The sequence below is a fragment of the Notechis scutatus genome, chromosome 1 (assembly GCF_049901735.1).
Source record: "Notechis scutatus isolate UNSWTSFEM ecotype Mainland chromosome 1, rNotScu1.2, whole genome shotgun sequence".
In the NCBI taxonomy this organism is placed as follows: domain Eukaryota; kingdom Metazoa; phylum Chordata; class Lepidosauria; order Squamata; family Elapidae; genus Notechis; species Notechis scutatus.
In genome coordinates, this window is record NC_142009.1 from 188,435,604 (window position 1) to 188,458,911 (window position 23,308).

The window sequence follows — 23,308 nt, forward strand, 5'->3', positions numbered from 1 at the left end:
CATTGCTCCTTGTCCTGCCTTCAGGTGTTTTGAAAAATAGGTTGACTCCCTTTTCTTTGTGGAAGCCCCTGAGATATTGGAATGCTGCTATCATGTAAATATAATAGAAATTTAACACAACAACCAAGTGCAAGAACATTGCACAAGATTTACACCGAGGATAGGAGATGTTGGTAGGGGTAAAATATACTTCTTTAGTTAAATTATGAACAAACACGAGTCAGCTTTTAAGACATTTGAGAAAATTTAAGCTGTTTCATCTTACTCTTGCAAATATTTTCATATGTTTATATTAAATTTTATTACAGGCTGGCATTTCTGTTAAGAAAATATAGTTTAGATTTTCTAGCAGTACACAGCAGATTTTAAACATAGGTTGCAAGTTTGAAAAATTGGAAATAGCTGTTTGAACTGGCAGATGAAAAATCTTCAAGTGGTTTTAGTAAAAAGTATTGTAATCAACAATTTTGCTCCTTTACAAATAAAGCCAGGAAATCCTATGAGATTATCCACTAATTTAAAAGTGTTAGTTTATACAAAATAAGTCTATGCGAACATGTCTTTCCAAATTAGCAATTTTTTAAAAGTGTATTTTCCTCACAGCCTTGTTTGTATTAGAATTGGAATGTCTGCTTTGATTTAAGTCCCTAGACATTCAGAGATGGATATATATCTGGGCCAGGCTTATTTTTACTACATTCTTGTTAGTTAGTTAGTATATTTATAACATTTATATAGCTGCCCTTGTTATATACAATTTCATCTTTAGAGGCCACATATCTGCCATTTATGCATTTTACTTCAGAAAATTTCCACAGTTAATTAGCTGAGCTTCTCATTCATAAATACTGATTAGTCTAGAGGTATTCTCATTCTGGAGAAGCAACGTTATACCTGTACACCAAAGCACAGAAAAAGAGTAAGAAATAATAAGCCAAGCAACTTGAAGGCATGATATAAAAGGAAAAGAAATCTAATTAAATCTAGTTTACACCAATACATTCCATTATTTCACTTCACATATTTTTGTCCTTCCTTCCACCAAGTCCCTGTACCACTTTTGTTATTATTATTTTCACCTCTCCCTTTTTGAGGATGTAATTAGTTCATTCCCAATATGACTTTCTTTTACCACTTTTATGCTCTTTAATACATTTGTTTTTGGACCCTCCATTTCTTTTTTGCTTCACAGGATCTATTTAATATTTGCCACTAATCACTTGAATTGTTAATCCCCTGCACAGCATCGTCCCCGTACAAAATGGTTATACATACATGTCCCCAACTCACACAGGTCTAATATCACCATGAGTATGAGTGTACATTTAGGCATAATATTAATTAATCTACCGGGAGGAAATGGCTCAGCCATGTCTTTCACACTGCTCAGGTTTGAGCCATTGGTTAAATATTTAGTTTATTCACCTATATTCCCCTGTACCACATACATCAGCCAACATTCATCTACATAGTTGTGCAAAATATTTCATTCTTCAAGCTGATTCATTTTTGTAATGTTTTCTCTATGTACAATGCAAATTTCTCATATCCACATACTTCTCTATAACCTTCTGAAAGGCAAAAATTTGGTGTGTGTAAATCATTGACCTGGGCTGAATATGTTGATGGCTGATGCCAAGCTTAGTTTATGCCCACACTGGCTCTGCCAGTGATCCTACCATTAAATGCAGGTCTAGGACACCTCTTCACAGCCAGCTCGCCATAGGACAACTTGTCATGGACAATTCGCTGTGGGACAATGCTCCGTGAACAAGAGTTACATTAATATCAAAGAAATTGTGGAATATAATCATTAAAGAAAGGATGTCAAAGGAGGGACAAAATGAAATGGGAATGACAAAAATTAAAATATTTTTAAAATTATTTTAAATAATTAAATTGAATTGTTGAATTGTTTTGCGGTGAGTTGTCTGGTGGCGAATTGGCCATGGCGAGTTGTCCTGTGGCGAATTGGCTGTGGTGAATTGGCCATGGCCAATTGGTCATGTGGATTGGCTGCAGCGAGTTGTCCCATTCCGATCAGACGCTGCCCTATCAACCATGATGCTAAAAAGTATCTGCTGGAAGGAATCCTTAGATATCATTTTCTTTATCGTTTACTGTGTATTCATCCTTCTTTTTTTTATCAAACCATTTACTTTATCAATTTTTTCTTGAAATGCTGTTTTTGAAATAAATTACTGATGCAACCTCTTTTCATATCATTTTTCATATATAAATGCACAAACATTGTTTGACAAACCTCACTCCAAACATGCATTCTGAAGTGATACATTTTGCTGTGTGATGGTAAGATATTCAAGCAGAGGAAAATAAAAACATTCCAATACTGTATTTTTGGGAGTGAAGCTTGCCAAATTTCTTCTGTGGCTTGAAGTCTTTCTAGAAGCTAGCTTGACTTAAATAAGTCTTTAGTTTTAAATTGGTACTACTTTAAATTAATAACTATGATTCAAGGCTGCATGGATTTGTGGAAAGAGATGATAGTTTTAAAGATGTCTTCCTAAAATACCAAAACTCTAGCAATTGTTATTGAACAAGATGTGATATATGTTCTCTATCCCCAGGCTGTGCTGATGGAGAGTAGGCACACTAGGTAGCACTGTTAATACTAATCAGAATTTGAAAGTTACTCCATTTAACCCAGCCCTCACGGAGTTGTAATTTGAAGGGTATAAAATCTGATCCAGCTAAATGTTTCATGCACGTGCAAACAATAAAGCTCTAATGGAAATCATGAAGCTCTGAACCAAAACAAAAAGTGCTGGTTTCAGGAAGAAATACTCTGATTTAAGTGCTTCTGTCCTCATTCTAATATTTTGTATTTTTACTTTGCAGGCAAACATAGAGAAGCCAGGTTTGAATAAATCAGAGCAGGCAGGACGAAATGCTTTATTGTCAGATATTACCAAAGGGAAACGGCTGAAGAAGGCTGTTACCAATGATAGGAGTGCCCCAGTTCTTGATAGTAAGTACTATATCCTTCTAGTGGAATGGCTGAGCCTGTGAGCCTGAACTCTGGAGGCCTCGAACCTTCCTTCTCAGAGGCCCCCTGGGTGTTGCCTTGGTCCTGCTTCCTTCTTTGGAAGAGTCCCTTGATAGTTGTCTCTGCTACCATCTGTCTCCCAGGGATGTGGTGTACTTTCCCCTAACCATTGATAATTTTTTAAAAAGCGTCAGAGAGAAACTTCTTACTCCAAATCATAAAGACTTTAAAAAAGGAATATTACACCTGCACCAATGAAGATATGTATAAACAGTTAAAATATACTCAGTTACAGAGTTTGCACAAAAAAGGAAAATGACAGGAAATTTAAACATCAAGAGAGAAATATACAACAAAGTTCTAATGCAAATTCCACCTTTAGCCTTGTGATCTGTTCCTTCAGAAATATAATCCTCTTCAAAAAAGATATTTTATCTGATTCCATTTCTTGTACTTCCTTTTTTCTTGAAAATTACAAACTTTAACCTGAGCTCTGAAGAACTTAAAGCCTTCATTTCTTAGCCTTAACGTTCAGCAGATTTTCCTTCAATTTTAAGAACAAACAAAAATATTATGCTCTGAATGACAAATAAAGCATTTCTTCTTCAACAAGATATGGATGGAGACATCTAAATTGGCACAATAGCCGTCTGTGGCAGAGATGTCAAATTGGCGGCCCGCGTGCCGAATGCATCACATGCAGGCCACGGCCACCCTGGTTCTGCAAAAGCAAAAACCGTTGTGATACATCATGTAACACGATCGAGTTTGATACCTGTTGTCTATGGGAATCTGAATCTGCAGCCTATGCATTCACAACAAACATTTCAATATATGAGAGAAATATGGTTTTCAGTTTTCTCAGAACCAGTCTGTTTTACCTTTCTAGCAATTAAAATATTAAATATGTAAAACTTGAAATAATTTATATAGTAACTCCCTCAGTTTCTACTTGTATAACTGGAGGTTCCAACCATTCCACTCTCCTTAGAGGGCAGACCAATCTCACCTGAGATAAATAGAATAAAATATCATTAAAAGAAGAAGAAAAATACAGCCTTTAAAATTTAAATATGTGTAATGCAAACATTTAATAGTGAAACTGGTAAGTTATCGAGTTGTTCATATCATAGAAAAACAGCCACATAAATAAAAAGAAGAAAATGCTCCCAACAGGCTACAAGAAGTTGCTCATCTACAATAAATAGGATTTTTCAGTCCCAAAGCCCCAGTGAAAAGATGAGAAATTTTCTATATTATCACTACCATTATCATCCTTAAAACATATTAATTTGTTTGAATGATGTCTCAACTGTAATTCTAAAGCTAACATAAAGCAGAATTTCCTAATTTTTACCAAGGTAATTTATTCTAAGATAGAGTGAAAGAAATTCTGTTTCTCTTCTTAGATTTCCTTTTACCTAGCAATAAATGCCAGACATTAATCTGAGGTTGGGGGGAGATTTTATTCAAAACAATCTGCATGTAGTCATTCCAAGGACTTCAATTTATATGGTTGCCAGCCCTCATGATGAAAGATTGGCCTACTAGCTGAACATTATGAGAATTGAAGTCCAACACAGCTGCAAGGGACCAGATGGGAGAGGTTCATTTGGTGAGTTAGCATCACAGACTTAAAGTAATTGCTGTACACTAAACCAAACGTCTATTGATTAAAAATTCTTAATTAATATGATTATAGATATATAAAGACTCCAGTGGTAGACTCTAAAGCAATTTTCTGTTTAGGGACGGAGTGGTTATTATTTAATTTTAGCTAGATATAAATAGCCAACTAAGTATCTGTGGGTTCAGAATCATGATTTAAGAACCCTTCCCTCTCTTTGCAGAACCAAAAGGACCAGGTGGTGGCGGAGGTGGCAGCTCTGGTTTCTCCAGTGGTAGCAGTGGCAACAGTAGCAGCGGTAATAGTTATGGTGGCGGTGGCCCACCTGGCTTAGGAGGATTGTTCCAAGCAGGGATGCCGAAACTTAGATCTACAAACAGAGATAATGGTAAGGAAGATGTGTGCTATCGAGGCAGTTGCATTCCTAGAAACACAGTACCTGTTTGGTCTGACTATACTTAACTATTATTAAATCAGTGAAGACAAAAACTCAAAAAAACTTTCTTCTCCTATCACAAATGAACACTGGTTTCTCTCAAGCAAGATATTTAGTTAATTTCCTGGACTCTGCAGGCACGACAAAGGAAGGGGCTTCACACCTTTTCCGAGCCCCCCAAACCCACAAGTTTGTCTCAAAGTGCCACAAGAGTCTTCGCTTTTGGTCTATTCATTGCAGTGTCTATATTGAGTTATACAGTTGTTAATAGATCATGTGCACCTGAAACTGAACTTTGCTCCTTTACCCCACCCTAGATGTTCTTGGCACAATTGCTGTGGGTTGTTTTTTTTTTTTTTTTTGTTATCAAGCATAGAAGTATGGAAACAACACATAAATTCTTTAAAAATGTTGACTCAGTATTCATTACTTAGGCATGTTCTCACTTGTACCTAGCCACAGTCCAAACATGTCCTGGCATCATTTTTTTTTCCTCTGTGGGCTTCCCATGGTGCTGCCTTCACTTTATCTCCGAACCATTAATGGCCAGATTAAGCCATCTGTAGCTGTTAGGTAGTATCCACAATAACTTGAATGATTGATTATGTGGCATTAAGTCATTATTGACTCTTAGCAAGATAGACCTCCTCTATGACAATCTGTCTCTTCAGGTCTTCTCCTATCACAAATAAACACTGATGATGCACCCATTCCTACTCTAGAGAGCTAAGTCCTCACATAATATGTCCAAAGTAGGGTAGTTTAAGGCTGTCCATCTGCATCAACATTATTGAAAATCAGCTTTAGATTGTGTGACATCTGTTAGGTTTTGTTGCCCATTACCATGAAGGAAACTAGAAATAGAGGTGGCAGAGTTGGAACAGGGATTGGCAATGGGAACAGCCTGTCTTATGCCACTATAGTTTTCTGTTGAGTCAAGGTAGATAGAAAATATTTTTTAACTCAGTTGTGTGGAAAGATTATTAAGCCAGGATCTTCGGGGTTCACCATTGCTTTTTTTTTTCTGCCTCTCCCCTATCTAGAGAATGATACTTTGTGGCTCCATTGCATTCAGGTCCTTGCCTATTTATTTTATTCATCAATAATATATCCTGCTTTGCAAAGTTCGAGATGCTAGCCAAGAGATTTTTCTTTTTTATCTATACAATAGTTCTGTGAGCTCAGTTAAGCAATTTGTCCAATTTATTAATCAACCCAAAGTCCATCAATTCAGCTCCAAAATAGTGCATTTTCTAGGCTGCATTGATTTGTTTAATAAGTTGGAGTTATATAGTATATTAGTTGGATTTGCATATCACACCAAACCACAATGCTGGTTTGATTTGGATTTAGCATGTTATGTATAAAATTTTAATTTATAACTTAATGAAGTATGTGCCAATGAACTCATTGGTTAAATTATGGTTTAGTATGAAATGTAGACCTAGTCAGGAGATTGTGAAAGTTAGTAATAACTTTCCATTAGGCTGTCTTTTATTTGTTTTCATTGTGCTGGTATCAAATTTTGGAACAGCATACCGGAAGAAGTGTGATAGGTTTATTTTAGTTATTTAAGATGCTTATTCACCAACTTTCATTTTAAAAAGTCCAACAGCATTTTATAATAGCAGTATAAAATTACAAGATGGCAAAAAAATAATAATATAAACAGTGCAGAGATTTCCAAAAAGCAATATGCATTGTACCACATGATTTATTAGTTTCCTGATGCTTCAATATATTTCTTGACCAGAGAATATAAGCCAGGGAGTTTACAGGAAGACAGTATTGTACCTTTTTTGTTTGCAAGTATATATGTGAATGAAGTAGCACTTGTAAAATACTTAAAGTGCACTTTCAACAAGTGGTGATGTAACAGTTGTTCAAAGCCAGCATTATCTCTTATGTCAAAGCAGCTTTTTATAGATCTTCCTTTTAATATCATAGCACTTAACATGCCAGAGTTTCTTTGAGAGGTTGCCGTTACTCCTTCAGCAAATTCAGGAATGGCCAAGAAATCCCTTTCCCCTTCCCTCTCGTTTTATATTGTATTGAACAATTTTATATTGTATTTTCTTCAAGAGCTACAAAGTATATCTAATTATACTTACTGAAATTAAAGTAGAGAGGGTAATAACTTGAAATAAATGGAGCCTAGTTCAAATATGTAGTGAAAACTTCCTAAAAGCAGTTGTAAATTTCTTCTCTCTGTGATCTGGTTTGTATTAGCCATTTTCCAACCTGATGACTTCCAGACGTGTTGGACTGTTACAAGCCCTATCATCCACAATGGTTTGGGGGCTGAGGGTTATTGGAATTGTAGTTCAGCATGTTTGGAAGTGCCTGAATGAGGAAGATTGCCTGTTGGCACATATATTAGAGGAAGCAGCTGTTGATTCATGTTTTCACCTTTTCGACAAGCATCCACTACTATAGGTCCAAATTGATTATTCAGAATCCTCCAGATACCATTTATTTCCCCTTCTCCATACCTCTGTACATGCACCTACTAATTACTTTCTTTTTTTTAGACTCTGCAGGAAACAAAACTCCAGTATTTCCACCAGGAGGGCGAGCAACATCTGCAAAGCCCTTTTCACCTCCAGGTGGAGTAGGCAGATTTCCGGGCTCTTCTGGACTAAGAGCTCCAGCTCCAGAGCCACAGAGAAACCGAATGCCTCCCTCAAGACCTGACTTTGGCTCCAGGCCTGACACGGGTGCTCCTCCTGTGCCAAATACTCCCAGACCTATTCCATCCAATCTGTACAACAGGGGACCCCCCCCTGTGCCCGGCGCCAGCAGACAAGCGAGCTTAGGGCTTACCCCGCCACCTTTCCCGGGTAATAGAAATTCAGGGCCTGGAGGCTCCATTCGACAATCATCACCAGTTAGTTCTCCTTCTCCCTTCTCAAACAGGCCTCCTCTCCCTCCAGTACCAGGTAGGCCAACAGAAGATAAGACACCTCCGCCATTGCCTCCAAGTGGAAACAGGCCATCTTTCGGCAGGGAGGCTTCCCTGCCACCTCCCCCGCCCCAAAACCACAAGCCACCAATTCCTTCCACACCACGGCCACCTGCGGTATCTCAGGTACCTCCTCCTCTTCCCCCAAGTCGGCCAGGCCCACCTCCAGTTCCACCGGCATCTGGTGGAAATGATGAAATGCCACGGCTTCCTCAAAGGAATCTATCGCTAGGCGCTTCTCAACCTCCATGTCTGCCTGGCTCCAATCGCTCTGGACCTCCCCTTCCTCCCCCAGTTGAGAGACCACCACCTCCTGTAAGGGACCCGCCTAGCAGATCAGGTAAGATTTATCAGCATCCTTCCAGGGTGGGTTACTACAAAAATGTAAAGCCATCTTTTGAACGCAGGGTTATGCAATATATATCCATACATAAATAGTGTGAGGGTAGTGGGGGAGGGACAGAAAACAATGTTACTAAGAACATGGTCAGATAAAAAAAAACAATGACTCCACGGAAGCCATGTAACCTAACAAAACCCTCCCTAGTTATCATAAAGATAAAGGGAGGAAGAGAGAAGCAAATTTATACTTGCAAGATTTGTTGTTATGGCTTTGCAGTATAAATACTACTAACCTATGACGCTGGATTCCTAGTCTGATCTACCTGAATAGTTGACAGAGGGATGGATGGAGGGTTGGATACTATTCTTAATGTTCTCTGAGCTTGTTTCTTTGTTGTTTCGTTATCAGGCCAGGTAACAACATGGAGGGTGAAGTTCACTAGCTGTTTACTTACTAGCCCCAATTGTTCTTTTTTATCTGGTTCCAGTGTTTGCTTATCTGACTGTTGGTTAAAAGATGTGAGAAGAGGGATAAGAGGGTTTAACTCTGTTTGCCTATTCTCTTCAACATTCATTTGATTGCTTTCTTTCTGAAACGGATTGTAGACAGAGCTTATCTCAGTGTTTTTGTTTATGGCTGCTTTGTAGGAAAATTCAGCCTCCTATAGGAAAAAAATCCTCCTTTAGGAATTCCCTTGCATTTTTGGATTTGGCTTAGTGTAGGATACATACTGTGTTCTAACTGAAACTCTGGCTGAACTTTTCAGTATGCTGTAAACTTAAGATACATGATTGTTATGTCTTATGATTACCAGTTGATCTTCATGGAAGCTTTCTCAAACTGAGAATTCAAACTCTGCCTCTTTGCCCCAAGTAGAGCTAAATATGTATCTGTGAGAAGCTGCCTAGGAAATGATCAGACAAGGGTGGCAGGAGCCCACAATGATTGAAGAAAGAAACTTAGGAAGAACCTGCCTGAATGGATTAAGCAATTTCAAATGTCAACCTTGTACTTTAAGGCTTGCAAGATTCTGTTGATGTAGCCTTGCAATAAAGTAGAATGCTCTCATCTAGTTGTGTTTCCTGTCTGGTTTACCTGTTTGCTTATAGCTTATGAGGAAAATGGCTGTGTTTTTCCAAAATAGGGCACTGGAGGAGGGGGGGGGTTGTTTGGAGAAGAGTGATTGGCTCTGCCAAAAATGTACAGTAACTACTTTTTGTCCCCATTATATTCAGGATTTCTCCCTCCACCTCCACTAACCAGAAACGGAAGTACTTCCAGGGCACTGCCAGCTACTCCCCAGCTTCCCTCAAGAGGAGGATTTGAAAAACCCAGAGGTGGGGCTGTGCCCCCACCTCCTCCCGATAGGCCAGGTTCTGGAGCACCCCCACCCCCTCCACCCTCACTCCCCTCATCTGCCCTCCGAAATGGCTTCCAGGATTCATCCTGTGATGGTGAGTGATGGTATTCCTGTTTTGACATTGTGTGAATGCATAGATTCCAATCTGTCAGTAGCGGGGTGGAAAAATATGATTTGTGAGCCTCACACGTACAATAGCAGATAATGGAGAGCTCTCGCAATAACAGCTGGAAGAACTTTCTTGCCTTCTCTGCATGGATGCAGGAACTCTTTGCATTCCTTACAGCAAGAGAAGAATTTTCCATCTATGCTGGACTCTTGCAGACACAGAAAACTAGAAGGGAAATAAAGGGTCCCAATCATTGAGGCTTCTGGGGAATCAACTTGCCTTGAGCTTATGGGAGAAGAAGCATAAACAGATTAGTGATTAGCCACCATTCTGCTCGTTATGGATGTTCATCTCCAGTTTATACATCTATCTCATTTCTTAGTTTTGTACATAAACCAATCAGTCCAGAGTTATTTGGCTTCAGATTTACAGAAAAAAGGAAGTGAAAGTAGAGAGTAAACAAGGGAGCAGGAGCAGATTGGACAAGACTTCAGATTTGCACAGCATCTGTTCTTCTGGCCACTTCCCTTTGCTTGAACTCTTCTTGCTTATTCTGCCATCTGCAGAGGACAGAAGCGGAAGGAGCAACCATAATGAGCTGGATGATGGCTAATCACCAGTCTAATTATGCTTCTTCTCCCATAACCTCAAAGCAAGATGGTTCCCTATAGGCCTCTCTGATGGTATTTGGGATCATTTATTCCCCCCTCTTGCTTTCAACAGCAATGTTAGCAAGAGTCTTGGTGTTTATGGAAAATTCTTCTCTTGCAGAGGTTCTGGAAGGAACTCTGCATTCCTTCCAGAATGTAAAAAAAGATCTCCCAACTGTACAGTGAGAGGTCTCCATACCTGTCATTGTATATATGAGGCTCACATATCACATTTTTCCACCACTCTTAATTCATATAATAATCAAAGTAGGCTAGTTAAAAAATACTGATTTTTTTTTAGACGTAAAGGATGTTTCATTTCAATGTAAACTTCGAAGATGATGGAGGAAACAAATCTTTGACCACCTTAGAATTTATATATTAGCCCTTGTATTTTATTCATTAAATGCATCAATCTTGCTAGAGATAAAAACTATAAGAGAAGCTGAGCCTGGCTATCTGGATAAGTTATATTACAGAACATTATTGCTGTAAGGATAGTATAAATGTTTTCGTGAGTTAATAGTAGATGTTGTAAGCTCACTTGTTGTTAGTAATGTTTTTATATGGTTTCATGACCAGTGCCAGTTTGATTTTAGATATATGGACTGGGTGAAGTTAATGAGAATGGAAAGAGGAAGTGTAAGGAATTTACTGTTCTTTTCAGTTAAACATATTTGTAGTAATATGAAAGTCCTGTTAAAAACAAATTAAAAGTATGTAGTATCATGAGACAATTTAAGGGAAAAAAATGGATACATTCAAGACATGTTGGATGTCAACTTACCCTGAATCAAAGGGATGTACAGTATTGCTGTTGGAAAAATGAAGTGATTTGAAGCTAAAGATGTTCCAATATTTGGAAAGATAATGCCATCCTGTATAGTCTCATGAAAAATAACTCCAACTGTGCTAAACAAGATCTATTCACATCTGGATGCACTCCCAGTTTAAGACTGGTTTGCAAAATATAAACTCTGTTGAATAATATGTCATCAATCCAATATTTTGAAAAATGTAGTAGTCAGCTTTTATTGAATACTGTGCCTATTAGTTGAGATTTATATTATGCCTATTAGTTGAGATTTATATTTACAAGATTTGTCTTAAATATGCACTAATGTTACACAATTCCTTTATGTTTATCTAGATGAGTGGGAAAGTAGATTTTCCTTCCATCCTCTGTCTGACTTGCCACCTCCAGAACCATATGTGCCCATGAACAAGTGTTATCCTAGTAAATTGGTAAAAAATGACAATAGAAGTAAGTATTTTTCCCTTTAGAAGGTAGATTTAATAATAGTGTACTTGGTGAATTATTTCTGAGTTGAAAATATGTGAAATGTTTTGAATACTCATCACACTCCATAAATATTGAATATGATTATTTTTGGTAAGATCATGGAAAGAGTACCAGTTTTCTCAACAGGAGTGACTCTAGTTCTGCTCTCTTCCCCAATGAGTTATTTCAGGGATCCAATTGAATGGTCTGGTAGATTGCAAGATACGGTAAGTCAGATAGATAGGCCATAGGTTACTCATAAGTGCTAGTCAGACCTACCTCAACCCACCTCTGTTTGCTGAAAAGGCAGATAGATACCTCCTGTGCCAAGATAAGTAGCGAAAGATGGAGAAACAAGATTGCATTGACTTTCTGCTGATCTGCTCCTACTGCAAATATTGGAGAAGGGAGAAGCACAAACCACTAGCTGTGAAGAAAAGATAACCAAGCAGAAAATAAATACAATTAGCCAACAAATTTTTATTCAATGAAGTTCCTCTATCTTTACTCATCCTTCAGAATTGTCAGCAGATAGAATGACTATTCTTCGTATGGTGATTCACTCTAATTCAGCATCATTTTACATCTGGTGTGCACCAGAGGGCATAATAATAAAATCTTAAGGGACTAGATTTTAGGAAAATCTCAACATTTTCACTGCTGAGAAATGATACTGTCATATTACTCTCATGCATCATAAAAATTGTTGCTAGCGCTCAGTATAGTATTTAGTAGTCAAAGCACCAGACTAGAAGCCAGGAGAATGTGAATCCTAGTCCTGCCTTACACATGGAAGCTGGCTGGGTGGTTTTTAGCCAATTCCCCTTTCTTCAGCCCAACACACCTCACTGGGCTATTGTTATGGGGAAAATGGGAGGAGGAAGGAGTATCTTGTGTATTTACCACATTGAATTATTTATAAAAACAATAAAGGTAGGATACAAATAAATATTCTAATTCCAAAGATATGCTGTTTATAACTTTAAACAGTCATTTAATCAAAGTTTAATATTAAAAGGTTTATAACCTGCAACGTATGTTCTGGGCCATAAAGTGCTTATATACAATCTATTTTCTTTTCCTTTCACATTTCTTCTCTTTTGAAAAGCTTAATTTGTCTTCCTTTTTGGGGTGGTAGGAGAAGGTTAGCTATAATGCTGCATTTAAGGGTGCCATAATTCTGCTATGCCAATAGATGTTTCTTCATGGCTTGAAAAATCACGGTAGCCAAATCTTGAAAGGTTGACTAATTTGAACTTTTAAATAATTTATTTTTAATGATATTGTTTTTATATTTGTATAGCTTAGAATTGCGATCCCCAACCTTTCTGGCTTGGTGGCCTGACCAGGGAGTGGGGACCGTGGCAGGGGGGGGGGAAGAGGGGATGGTTCTGTGTGAATGGCAGGCCCGCAAGCAAGCACGCACAGCTCCATGCCTTTCGCACAAATGGAGCTTCACATGTGAGCGTGACTGCCCGCTGCTCACTCAAATGAGCTGCATGCACACATGTTCACCTGCCACTCACATGGCCCGGTTCCAAATGGGCCAAGGCCCAGTAGTCAGGGAACCCCTGGATTAGAACATTGTATGGAGTTGCATGAAGGGGCCTATTCGCCAAAAGGACAGCTAGCTGCCGGAGCGTTCCATTTTCATCAGGATGGTGAAAGTGTCACAGCATTACAGTGTAGACTCTGCCCTTTCATGTATGTGTGTAATGTAACAGTGTGCGTAAAGATGGGGCAGATTTTGAATGCTGGGGCTAGAATACTATGGAAATTCTGCCCTGTCTCGCCCTCTCCCTGGGGATGCCATCATTGCTGACCCACAAGCTGTAACTTTACCACTTACCAAGATGTCTTTTTAAAAGAAGTTCCTATATGTTTAATGTTTCAAACCTGTTTCCATCCAACAAAGAACAAATAAATCTGTCAATAAAAGGTGACTGTGAGGTTTCCTTTCTCTTTCTTTAGGTGGATCCAGTCGCAGAGAAAGAGGTGCTCCACCACTTCCACCCATCCCACGATGAAGCGGGCTTCTAATCCTTTTCAGGATGACTGTTGTCCTTACATGTTCTTTGAACTTCTCCACTTGTCACAATGTCCCTTCTCCAACAGCACTTTTGAGCACAACTCCCCAACTTTAGGTTTTTTTAAAAAAAAAAATCCATTTAATTTGGTGAAGATCAAGGACTTGCTTTGAATGGCCTGCCTACGTTGGTTTAGATACAGGGTGACTGCGATTTTATTCCCCATTTCTTGGCCTTTAGTTCTACTGATACTAGTGGAACTTGGTTCCAATAAAATGCCAAAGTATCCTTACCTTGAAAGCTATCTTCAAAACTTCTTGGAAACTATCATTTGTTGCAGTTCTGCTCAGCCTTGTCATCAACAAGGAGAGAAAAGCTGCCCTGGTTTATAACATAATATTCTTAGATGTAATTCCTGGAGATGAAAATCTTCCCTATTTCTATGGGTGGAAGTTTGGTTCACTTTTTAAACTGTAATCTCTGTGAGATTACTGATCAATTTGATATGGCCCATTTGGCCATTAAAAAAACAAACGCTGTGGCACAGTAATTGCTACATTCCACCTCTAGAAGGAGATTGAGATAATTACATTTTCTCAGGCAATCTGTTTGACCTGTAATGAAAGAAGGTTGCCATCGAGGTTGCTTATAACTTCTGTTACAGCTTTCATAAATGCATCTCAGTCTAGCTGTTGGGCTCAACTGAAGTGGAGAATTAAAAAAAGAAAAATATTGGGCACTCAATCATTACGTTGGGATGATTGTCACTGTCATCTTGAGGATTACACCATCACTTCACTAATGGTTATACTATTAGACCTCCCTTCTAAGATGTATCGTACCCAAAGCTTTCCAATATGTAATTGTTTACTATAAAAGCCTATATTTTGATCTGCGAAAGACAGATACTCAACAATTATTTAGTGTATCCAAGTATCAAAGAATGCCACTAAGACTTTCTGTGACTTTTTGCTAATACCTATGTTCTGGACCTCCATTTTTATTATGGTACAAGTTGAAACTTTTGAGTATGGGAATTTTTTATTTGACTCATATGTGCTTCAAACAGCTTTTCTTTTGCGTGGCAGCTACTAATCAAACATCCAGCTATATGTAGGAAATGTCTAATTATAGAACAGATTCAATTGAGCTTTTTACAAGCTCTCATTTAAGTTTTCAACCTGGGTTCAGGAGAGTTTAGTATTTACGTTCTGATTTTGCTGCAATAATAATTCCTTTCACAGTATTTTCCTTACCTGAAAAAGATGCAAGAGAAGACTTGGTTATTGAGGGTTGGGACCATATGCTTTGGAATCCTGCCTGTCAATAAATGGATTTGCCAATTTGCAATGTTCATTTTATCAAACCGATATCAACATATGGCAAGAATCCTTAGAGAATTATGATTCTGTACTGAAATTCATGGGATAAGCTGCCCAGAGTGGCTTGAGGGTGAGGTGGAAAGCATATAAATGTAATAAAATAATAAGTAATAAAATAAAACACATACTTAGAGGAGATAAATTATGAAGATTTAATTTCAAGGATCTTCTTGGTTTTATCTGCCTAATACTTTGCAAGGTAGAGCCAGGAGAGTTAAAAGATGTTAGCAGAGTCTGTAAAGATTAAAAAAAGTAAAGATGGCAGATGTTGAGCGATGAGATGGTAAGAAGCAGAAATATTGATGAATCAATGTGTTTAATATAATGTAACGCACAACAGAATTGTGGAAAGGTAAAGTAAGATCTCTTTAGTCACATACATGAAAAGTAAACTCACATATTTGAGAAAAAGGTCTGAGGATACACTTGAAAGTGTTCACAACGGTATTTGTATTAGTGGCCTTATCAGCAAAGATACACCTTGGTGTAGTTCCTGTTTATGGTAAAGATAGAACTAAAGAGAGCAGAGAATATAACTTGGCATTTTCCGCGAGTGTTTGTATGTTGTAAGTTTACTTTTTTGGATTAAAATAGACTGTCTTAGTGTTGAGGTTCATTCTTTGAACCCATTTCTGTGATGGAATTGGTATGTAATGAATACCTTTCAGGATCCAAAATCTGTACCCACACAAATTTTGCTATCAAATCAGAGATTTACATAAACTATAATCAGAAATAGGTTTCAGCACTTTTCAGGGTCATATATGGTCTAGAATTATATTTTTCAATGGACTGTTGCCCTGTTTGTACATACTTAATTCTGACATTCATACAGATGAGTCATTCCAGTTTCAGTCTGATTGCCATTGTACAGTATGTGTGTATGAATTATAAACAACTTCAACACGATGAAAAATATTGAATTATTATTTCATTTTGTTGCAGAAACTGGAATATTTATGTTTTTTTGTATTACCCAGATTTTTTATATGCAGCAAGATCTCTGCATCTTGTATATGTAGTTTGATAGTCAATTTCTTTCTTTCTTTTTTTTTTACCATATAAAGGGAATGTGGCAGAAAGAAATTCCAAATTCACTGCAATTGCAGTAGTTAATGTAATAGAACCCTTTGAGCTAGAAAACTTGGACAATCTGATTTATCAATGAAAGGGCCTGTCATACTTGTACTCTTATGCTAGTAGATTAGCCATTATAAATAAGGTTATAGAGCACTGTTCTTCTGCCAGTAAATCAGGATCAGTTTTCTGGTGTTTTCTGGCTCCAGAGGGATGTCAATTCCAAATCTCTTATCATTCAACAACTTTGACCATTGCTGATTAGGAGCAATGGGACTTATAGTTCTAACACATTCAGAAAGAACCAGTTTAGGAAAAAACTAGTCAAGATACATGAAGAAGTATAAGTCAGCCAAGAATAGAAAGAGCAGGCAAATAATAAATATACATGTACTCTGCTTAATTATTTTTTCTTATTGTGCTTAGTTATAAGCACATACGGATAATACTGCTTACTATAACTACAACTATTACTACTAAATAGCTGCCATTTTTGTGGTATTTAGAAAATTAGGTCTGTTTTTTTTTTACTGTTAATTAATCAAAGAATTAATTTGGCAAATTTTACTTCTAGTGCAATATAATCTGAAATTCCAACCAAAGCCTTAACATGCAGAATGTGATGTGGCCTTCAGAGAGAAACATGGTCGTCTCTCTTTCTCAGAGGATAATTAGCACTTTCTCTTCTATAGGAATCTTCCTCAAAGAAGTTATGCTAAATACTGTAAGAAAATATTTCAAAGGAGAAGAGATTTGTTTTGGTTATATAAACCACATCTCTCTTTCTTTCACCAGATGTATTTTAAAAACAACATCTTAGTATAGATGTGTTAGAGTACATGTTTATTTATGCACAATAAACGGGGACAAATAAAATCAGATTTTCATCCCTGGTGCCTTGAAACACCTTGGTGCCTTGAGTCTAAATGGCAGCTTTGAAAAGAAACAAAACTTATTGTCTCCACTGTGAATTTCAAACACAACATTTATACTTTATCATGTGTGATACTCAAGCAACGTACAACCCACAGTATTCACCATGTAGCATCTTATTGTACTATACAGAAATACAATAAATTGCAAAAGATTCATCAGATTGCAATTTTAAGATCATTATTTAGCAGTAACTTGGATGGATGAATTCATGGAAATTTTGAGATGAGTGTGTTTAAAATTTGAAAAAAAGCAAAGTTTAAATACTTTTCATATGAGTGAACCAAATCATTTGTGGAATAACAGGATATGCATTTTAAATACATGATCAATACCTTCCTTTTTATAAAATTGCACATATATCATGGAAAAAAACATGCCCATATTGTAAATAAGGTTGTTTCTATTTGACTTTAGGTTATTAACATGCTTATCTTAAAGTACATGTTCATGAGAAACTAAATGGCAAGTGAATTTCTTGCATGTACAAAGGAATAAAAATTAAAATGATGCAAAGGTTTGTCAGATGGAGCCGTATTTGCCTTTGTTATATGCAAAATGAGGGTGGATAACCTATCTGGTTTAGAAGCTCATCATTAAGTGGCCACCAAAGCACAAATACTTCAGTGGGACTGTACAATGGGTAATTCAGTGCAGTCCTCTTTGATAGTGCCAGTTCTCTTGTAATTATCATACTTGGATATCCTTCCTATCTCCCAGAATTGTATTACCTCCATCTAAAATTTTTGTTTTGTTGTTTAAGAAATGTAATGAACATAAAAAATCTATATGAGCTTAAGATTCTGCTTTTCATTTTAAAACATCTGCCGGTCTGGGTTTTAATAAAACTCATTTTGAGTTTTCTGTTTCACATTTAAAACTGACCACTAGATGGTGCTCTTTTGTTTTTAGTTAGATCTCTTGCTGGAAAAGTAGTCCTTGCTTAACAACCTTAACTGGGACCAGGAACTCTGTTAAAGTGAAGTGGTCATTAAGCAAAAGATCATGTTACCATTAGCAATGACAGGCCTGGTTATGGTCTGTAAATAAATCACCCATGGTCATTAAGCGAGATATCATGACCATGGTTGTGAACACCCCCCCCCCCCCACTGGCTTTTCCAATAACTGCTTGTCAGGAGTCAGCTGGGAAGATTGAAAATGGCGACCATGTTACTGTGAAGACTGGTCATCACTTTTTTCAGCACCAGCATACCTTTGAACAGTCACTGAACAAGTCATTAAATGAGGATTATTTGCAATAAAAAAATGATAGCATCCAAATTTGCTTATTTTGAAATCCATAAGGTAAGACCTGTGACAACTGAATGACACTTAGGCCTCAATTAAATAAAAGGCTATTTTTTTAAAAAAATGTACCATATATTAACACACACTGCTTAATTTTATGGAATATAGGTATCTGAATTAAATCACACATGGGTAAACACACACACACAAATACAATTCAAATTAAAATATATAATGAAATCAAATGCAAACTAAAAAAAACCCTATACAAATTAGGCAGCAATATAGCCACTGCATTTAAAACAATTTCAATTAAAATACAATTTAAAAGCTTGGGAAAGCAGATTTCCACCTCATGCCAAAATGAAGCCAATGTGGGCACCAGTTGAACCTCTTTAGGGAGGGAATTACATAAATGGGGAATTACATAAACCACTACAGAAATAGGTCTCCCCTTTATGGAGGCCTACATCACCACCTTTGATGGATGGATCTGCAGGACAATCCCCATTATAAGATTTTTAAGATTAAAGGAGGTACATGTGGGAAAAGGCATATCTTGTAGGGGCCTAGTCCTAAACTGTTCAGGGCTTTACAGGTGAAAAGCAGCACTGTGAATTAGGGCTGGAAAACAATTAGCATTCAACATAGATGGAAAGCACTGGCATAATATATATTGGTATCCATCAGGCCCTTGAGTAGTCTAGACTGTTTTGAATCAACTCAGGTCCCCAGACTGACTTGAAGGCAGTTGTACAAACCACATGTTGCAGTAATTCAACTGAAAAGTTACCAAAGTCTGAACAGGTAATCCCTGTTTACTGACTCTGCCCAGGTAAGGTCATAGATGTTAAAAAATCAGTTGAAGCTGATACAAAAGCTACCAAGGTTACTTCAAGTAATAGTGATGGATCTAGGACCACACCCAAATGCAAATCTGCTCCTTTGGGGCAAGTGCAGATACTTCAGAACTAGCAGAACACCACATACAGTATCTTCTCTGGACTGAGTCTCCATTTACGGGCCCTCATTACTGTGACCAAACACTGATTCAGGCACCAACTGTGCCCCACCTGAGTTACAGGCAGAGCAAGATCTGGGCTTCATCTCCATACTAATGACCTCCAGCAATGGCAACTGGGTTGGGTGTCATCTCAGCCCAGTTCCTGAGTGACTTCTCCCAACTATTTCATGGAGGTGTTAAAAAGATATGAACTCATGAAGGATTCTATAAGCTAACCACCATGAGGCAAAGAGTAATCTAGTATCACTTTTTAGAAATAGTCACCCTAGGGCAGGGGTGTCAAACTCAATTTCATTGAGGGCCACATCAGGGTTGTGTTTGACCTTGGGGGGGTAGGGGGCGCTGCCAGGGGGTGTGTGGTCGACATCACTTGTGTTGGGGGCACCTGTTGTGGCCGGAGCACTCTGCCAGTGAAAATGGGCTCCCAAGTTCCGTTTTCATCTGTGATGGCCTCCTGCAACCCTGTCAGCAAAAACAGAGCTTGGGACTGCTGTCCATGGCCCTCATGAGCTCTATTTTCAGCTGTGATGGCCTCCTGCAACCCTCTGCCATTGAAAACGTAGCTCAGGAGGGCCGCAAGCTGCCCTCCCATTCCCAGTTTTTGCTGGCAGAGGCACTGCTGGCTGGTCCTTCACTGTTTCTAGGGCAGCCCCGCGGGCCAGATCTAAGCATCCCATGGGCCGGATCCAGCCCCTGGGCCTTGAGTTTGACACCTCTGCCCTAGAGGAACCACTTTAGTACAGCATCCCCAAAACCCAACTTTTGACAATTAGGATCCCATGGTATTGAGATTCTAAAAAAGGTCCAGAAAGACCAACAGGACCGCACTCCCCATTTTTCTCCAGCACAAAGCAAACAGACGGTTTCTATTTCATAGCCAGTCTTGAAACAGGATTGAAATGGACATAGAAAGTCAATTGCACCCAAGAGAGCCTGGAACTAATGGGTCACCATCCATTCAAACATCTTGCCCAGTAGGGGATTATTAGCCACTGGGCTTTTCAGAAATGGCCTACTTAATGCCACATTTAGCTTTAGATGTAAATTAATATTTTAAAAAAGCATAGTGTTCTGACCCAAACCCTTTTTCAATAAAACAAACACTAACCAAAGGGAATAGAAACCTTCTAATGAGTCTTACGAATCCCCGATTAAAAGGCTGCTGCAAACTAATTAACTTTGATAAGCACAAACCTCACCAAAACTGCAAGACTGCCAAGAATCACAGATAAGAAATATTTCACAACACAAGAATCTTCAAATACCAATTTAAGATACTGTAATGTCCATGAGGCTGAGTTTCAAAACGTCTTTGCTTCCTGCAAAGAACATTCGCTTCACAGCTGGCTTTTATTGAAGGAGGAGCCATTACCTTGCAGCCTTACTCCCGAGTCGCCCGTGCTGTTGCAGCTGCTCTTTTCTGCGAGCAATCCTGCACGCACGTGCACTTGGCACAGGATCCTCGGGAACCTCCTCATCGCTGCTGCCAGCCCCCACAATCTCTGAAGGCAGCAGTCCACTCCCTAATGGTCCTGGCCCCTCATCTGAGTCCTCACTCTCCTCAGCCGTCTGCAGCTGCTGCTGGCTAACCACAATAGATAGTTAATATTTTGTTTGGTCTTCAAAAGGTTTAAGTTATCTAAACATTAGAGTTTTAATAAGCTCCAGTGAATACTACATAAGCATCACTATATCCAAATAATACAATGTACGGTATTTGTGTTTTACAATAATACAATTTTTTAAAAAAGGAAGGTTCTGATCACTACCTCTTTAAAGAGGATGGAATTGTCCACCAATAATGGTAAATGCTTCATTGAGAGAGGTAACTGAATCAAAATAATAGCTTTTTGCAGATATGGATGCTGAAGTGCACAATGTGTTCTTCTAAAAGGTTTAGAGACCTAGGCTGTTGGAGCTTCTCTGTTGTAGCAAAATAGATATTAAAACACACAGCAAGTACCCTGTGGTCATAGTCAAAGCTCTGGAGGTTCCATGTAGCACTGGGGCACTGAATTCCCATTGCTTATTCTTCCCCCCGTCTCCCTACACTCTAGCACCCCTCAATCAACTTCCCCAAGTCCATTGTAGTACCTCCATACTCCTAACCTGGACTCCTTTACTTCCTGCTTAATGACCCTCAATCAACTTCCCCAAGTCCATTGTAGTACCTCCATACTCCTAACCTGGACTCCTTTACTTCCTGCTTAATGACCCATGTGTTTAGAGTTACAACAGCAACCAAGTTTGCTGGGATTGCTACTCTAATTATGGTCACAAGTCAAGGACTACCTGTATATTTGCTATGAATTAAGCTTTTGTTTACTCCTTCAGGTCTCTATAGCAGTATTGAGTTACCAGTATATAAATCCTTGTCTGGATAAAATGAGAAGAATGGAAAATTAAGCTTTAAATATTAACAAGGAACTTCACTATTTTTGGACCCAAGGCATTATACTGTATTGATAAGCTGACAGACATACCATATGATAATTTAAAAGTTGAAACTGGGGGGCAAGGGGCTCCGATTAAGCCAAGAGGGAAGAATTGTTCAATTGTATGTTGTTTTGCTTGTTTCAACCTGAAATGTGAGATGTGTTAATTTCTTACTTTAATGAAAATGGCTTTTTAGAAAACTGCTGGAGGGAAGGTTTGGCTGACTGAGAAAGATAAGCACACATACTGCTAAAGTAGATATGAGATTTGGCATCTACTGTAGACAACTAAACATTAGCAACTGAAGTTCAGTGTTAAAGTGGGTATTAGTTATTGGCAACAACTTTGGAATGGAGTGTTCAGATACCTCACATTAACAAATCAGTGATTCATCAATGGACCTTGAGTATATTCACTGTTATAATCCTAACATGCAATTAATTCTACAAATGCCTTCTTTTCATGTTTATTGGATATGCTAGAGAATGCTTAAAAAGTATTGGTTTTTAACTTCATTATGATGTTGGGCATAAAATATTGGATGGAACTTTTACAATCCTGCAATTATTTCATCGTGGTTTTACATTTACTAATTTGTTTTAGGGAGGTATGTTTTAAAAATGTGTGTAATTCTGAATTATATGCCCAACATTTGTGTTTTATCAAAACGCAAAAAGTAATGGATTTATTGAGCATGGAGTATTGGGGGGGGGGGAGACTCTTTTTTCCAGTGAGAAAGCAGTTTCACACTTTAAAAGCTTGCCTTTGTTGTATTTTTTTTGTATTTTCTTTCTTCCCCTTTACATTAGGGTTTATAAAAGAAAGCACCTGAAGTGGCAACAACATTTTCATATTGATTTCACCACTAGCATATGATTGCTTGCTCAAGACTGAGAGGCTTGGCCGTGTTAACATTTCCCCCCTTTCTTTCTGCACAGTTCAAGAGCAACTTCCAGGTGTGTTGTCACCTCTGCCTTGCAGGGAAGTCAGGTGGTTAATTGGTTTTCCAGAAGCAATAAAAATAGAGCTGGCTTACATAGTTTCTATTGCTTTGGCTTCTATAGCTTTGTACATACTCAAGGAGGGCGCAGTAGGGGAAAAGCCCGGTTTGGCTAACAGGACAAGCAGTTATATATACAGTATATAAAAAAGAGGAACGGCTGGCTATTGGAAAATAAAAACAATAATTAGAATCGAGGCTAACAGAGCCCAAGAATCTCCACCGTCAACACACAGCAGCTCAAATGCTGCAGGACTACCTTGCGCCGCATCATACGGCAGAACATTTGGGCATGTAGGAATTACTTCCGAGTAAACGCCTGCTAACTCATTACATAAAAGGACCAGCCACCCGAGAGGACGAGGTAAGCTTTACTAGTCAGGTAAAACGGAGCAAATGCAAC

At 38.2% G+C, this 23,308-nt stretch overlaps 1 protein-coding gene across 5 annotated transcripts in view; it reads left to right on the top strand.

Moving 5' to 3' along the window:
* WIPF1 (WAS/WASL interacting protein family member 1) overlaps positions 1 to 17,994 on the top strand; it is a 63,388-nt gene extending 45,394 nt beyond the window's left edge. For all 5 annotated transcript variants that reach the window (XM_087949696.1, XM_087949694.1, XM_087949695.1 and 2 more), the window contains 6 exons: positions 2,860 to 2,989; positions 4,858 to 5,022; positions 7,602 to 8,372; positions 9,611 to 9,829; positions 11,645 to 11,758; positions 13,748 to 17,994. In XM_087949696.1, coding sequence (XP_087805822.1) covers positions 2,860 to 2,989; positions 4,858 to 5,022; positions 7,602 to 8,372; positions 9,611 to 9,829; positions 11,645 to 11,758; positions 13,748 to 13,803 — 1,455 coding nt within the window. In that variant the 3' untranslated portion in view covers positions 13,804 to 17,994. The remainder of the gene's footprint in view (positions 1 to 2,859; positions 2,990 to 4,857; positions 5,023 to 7,601; positions 8,373 to 9,610; positions 9,830 to 11,644; positions 11,759 to 13,747) is intronic.
* The last annotated feature ends 5,314 nt before the right edge of the window (positions 17,995 to 23,308 follow it).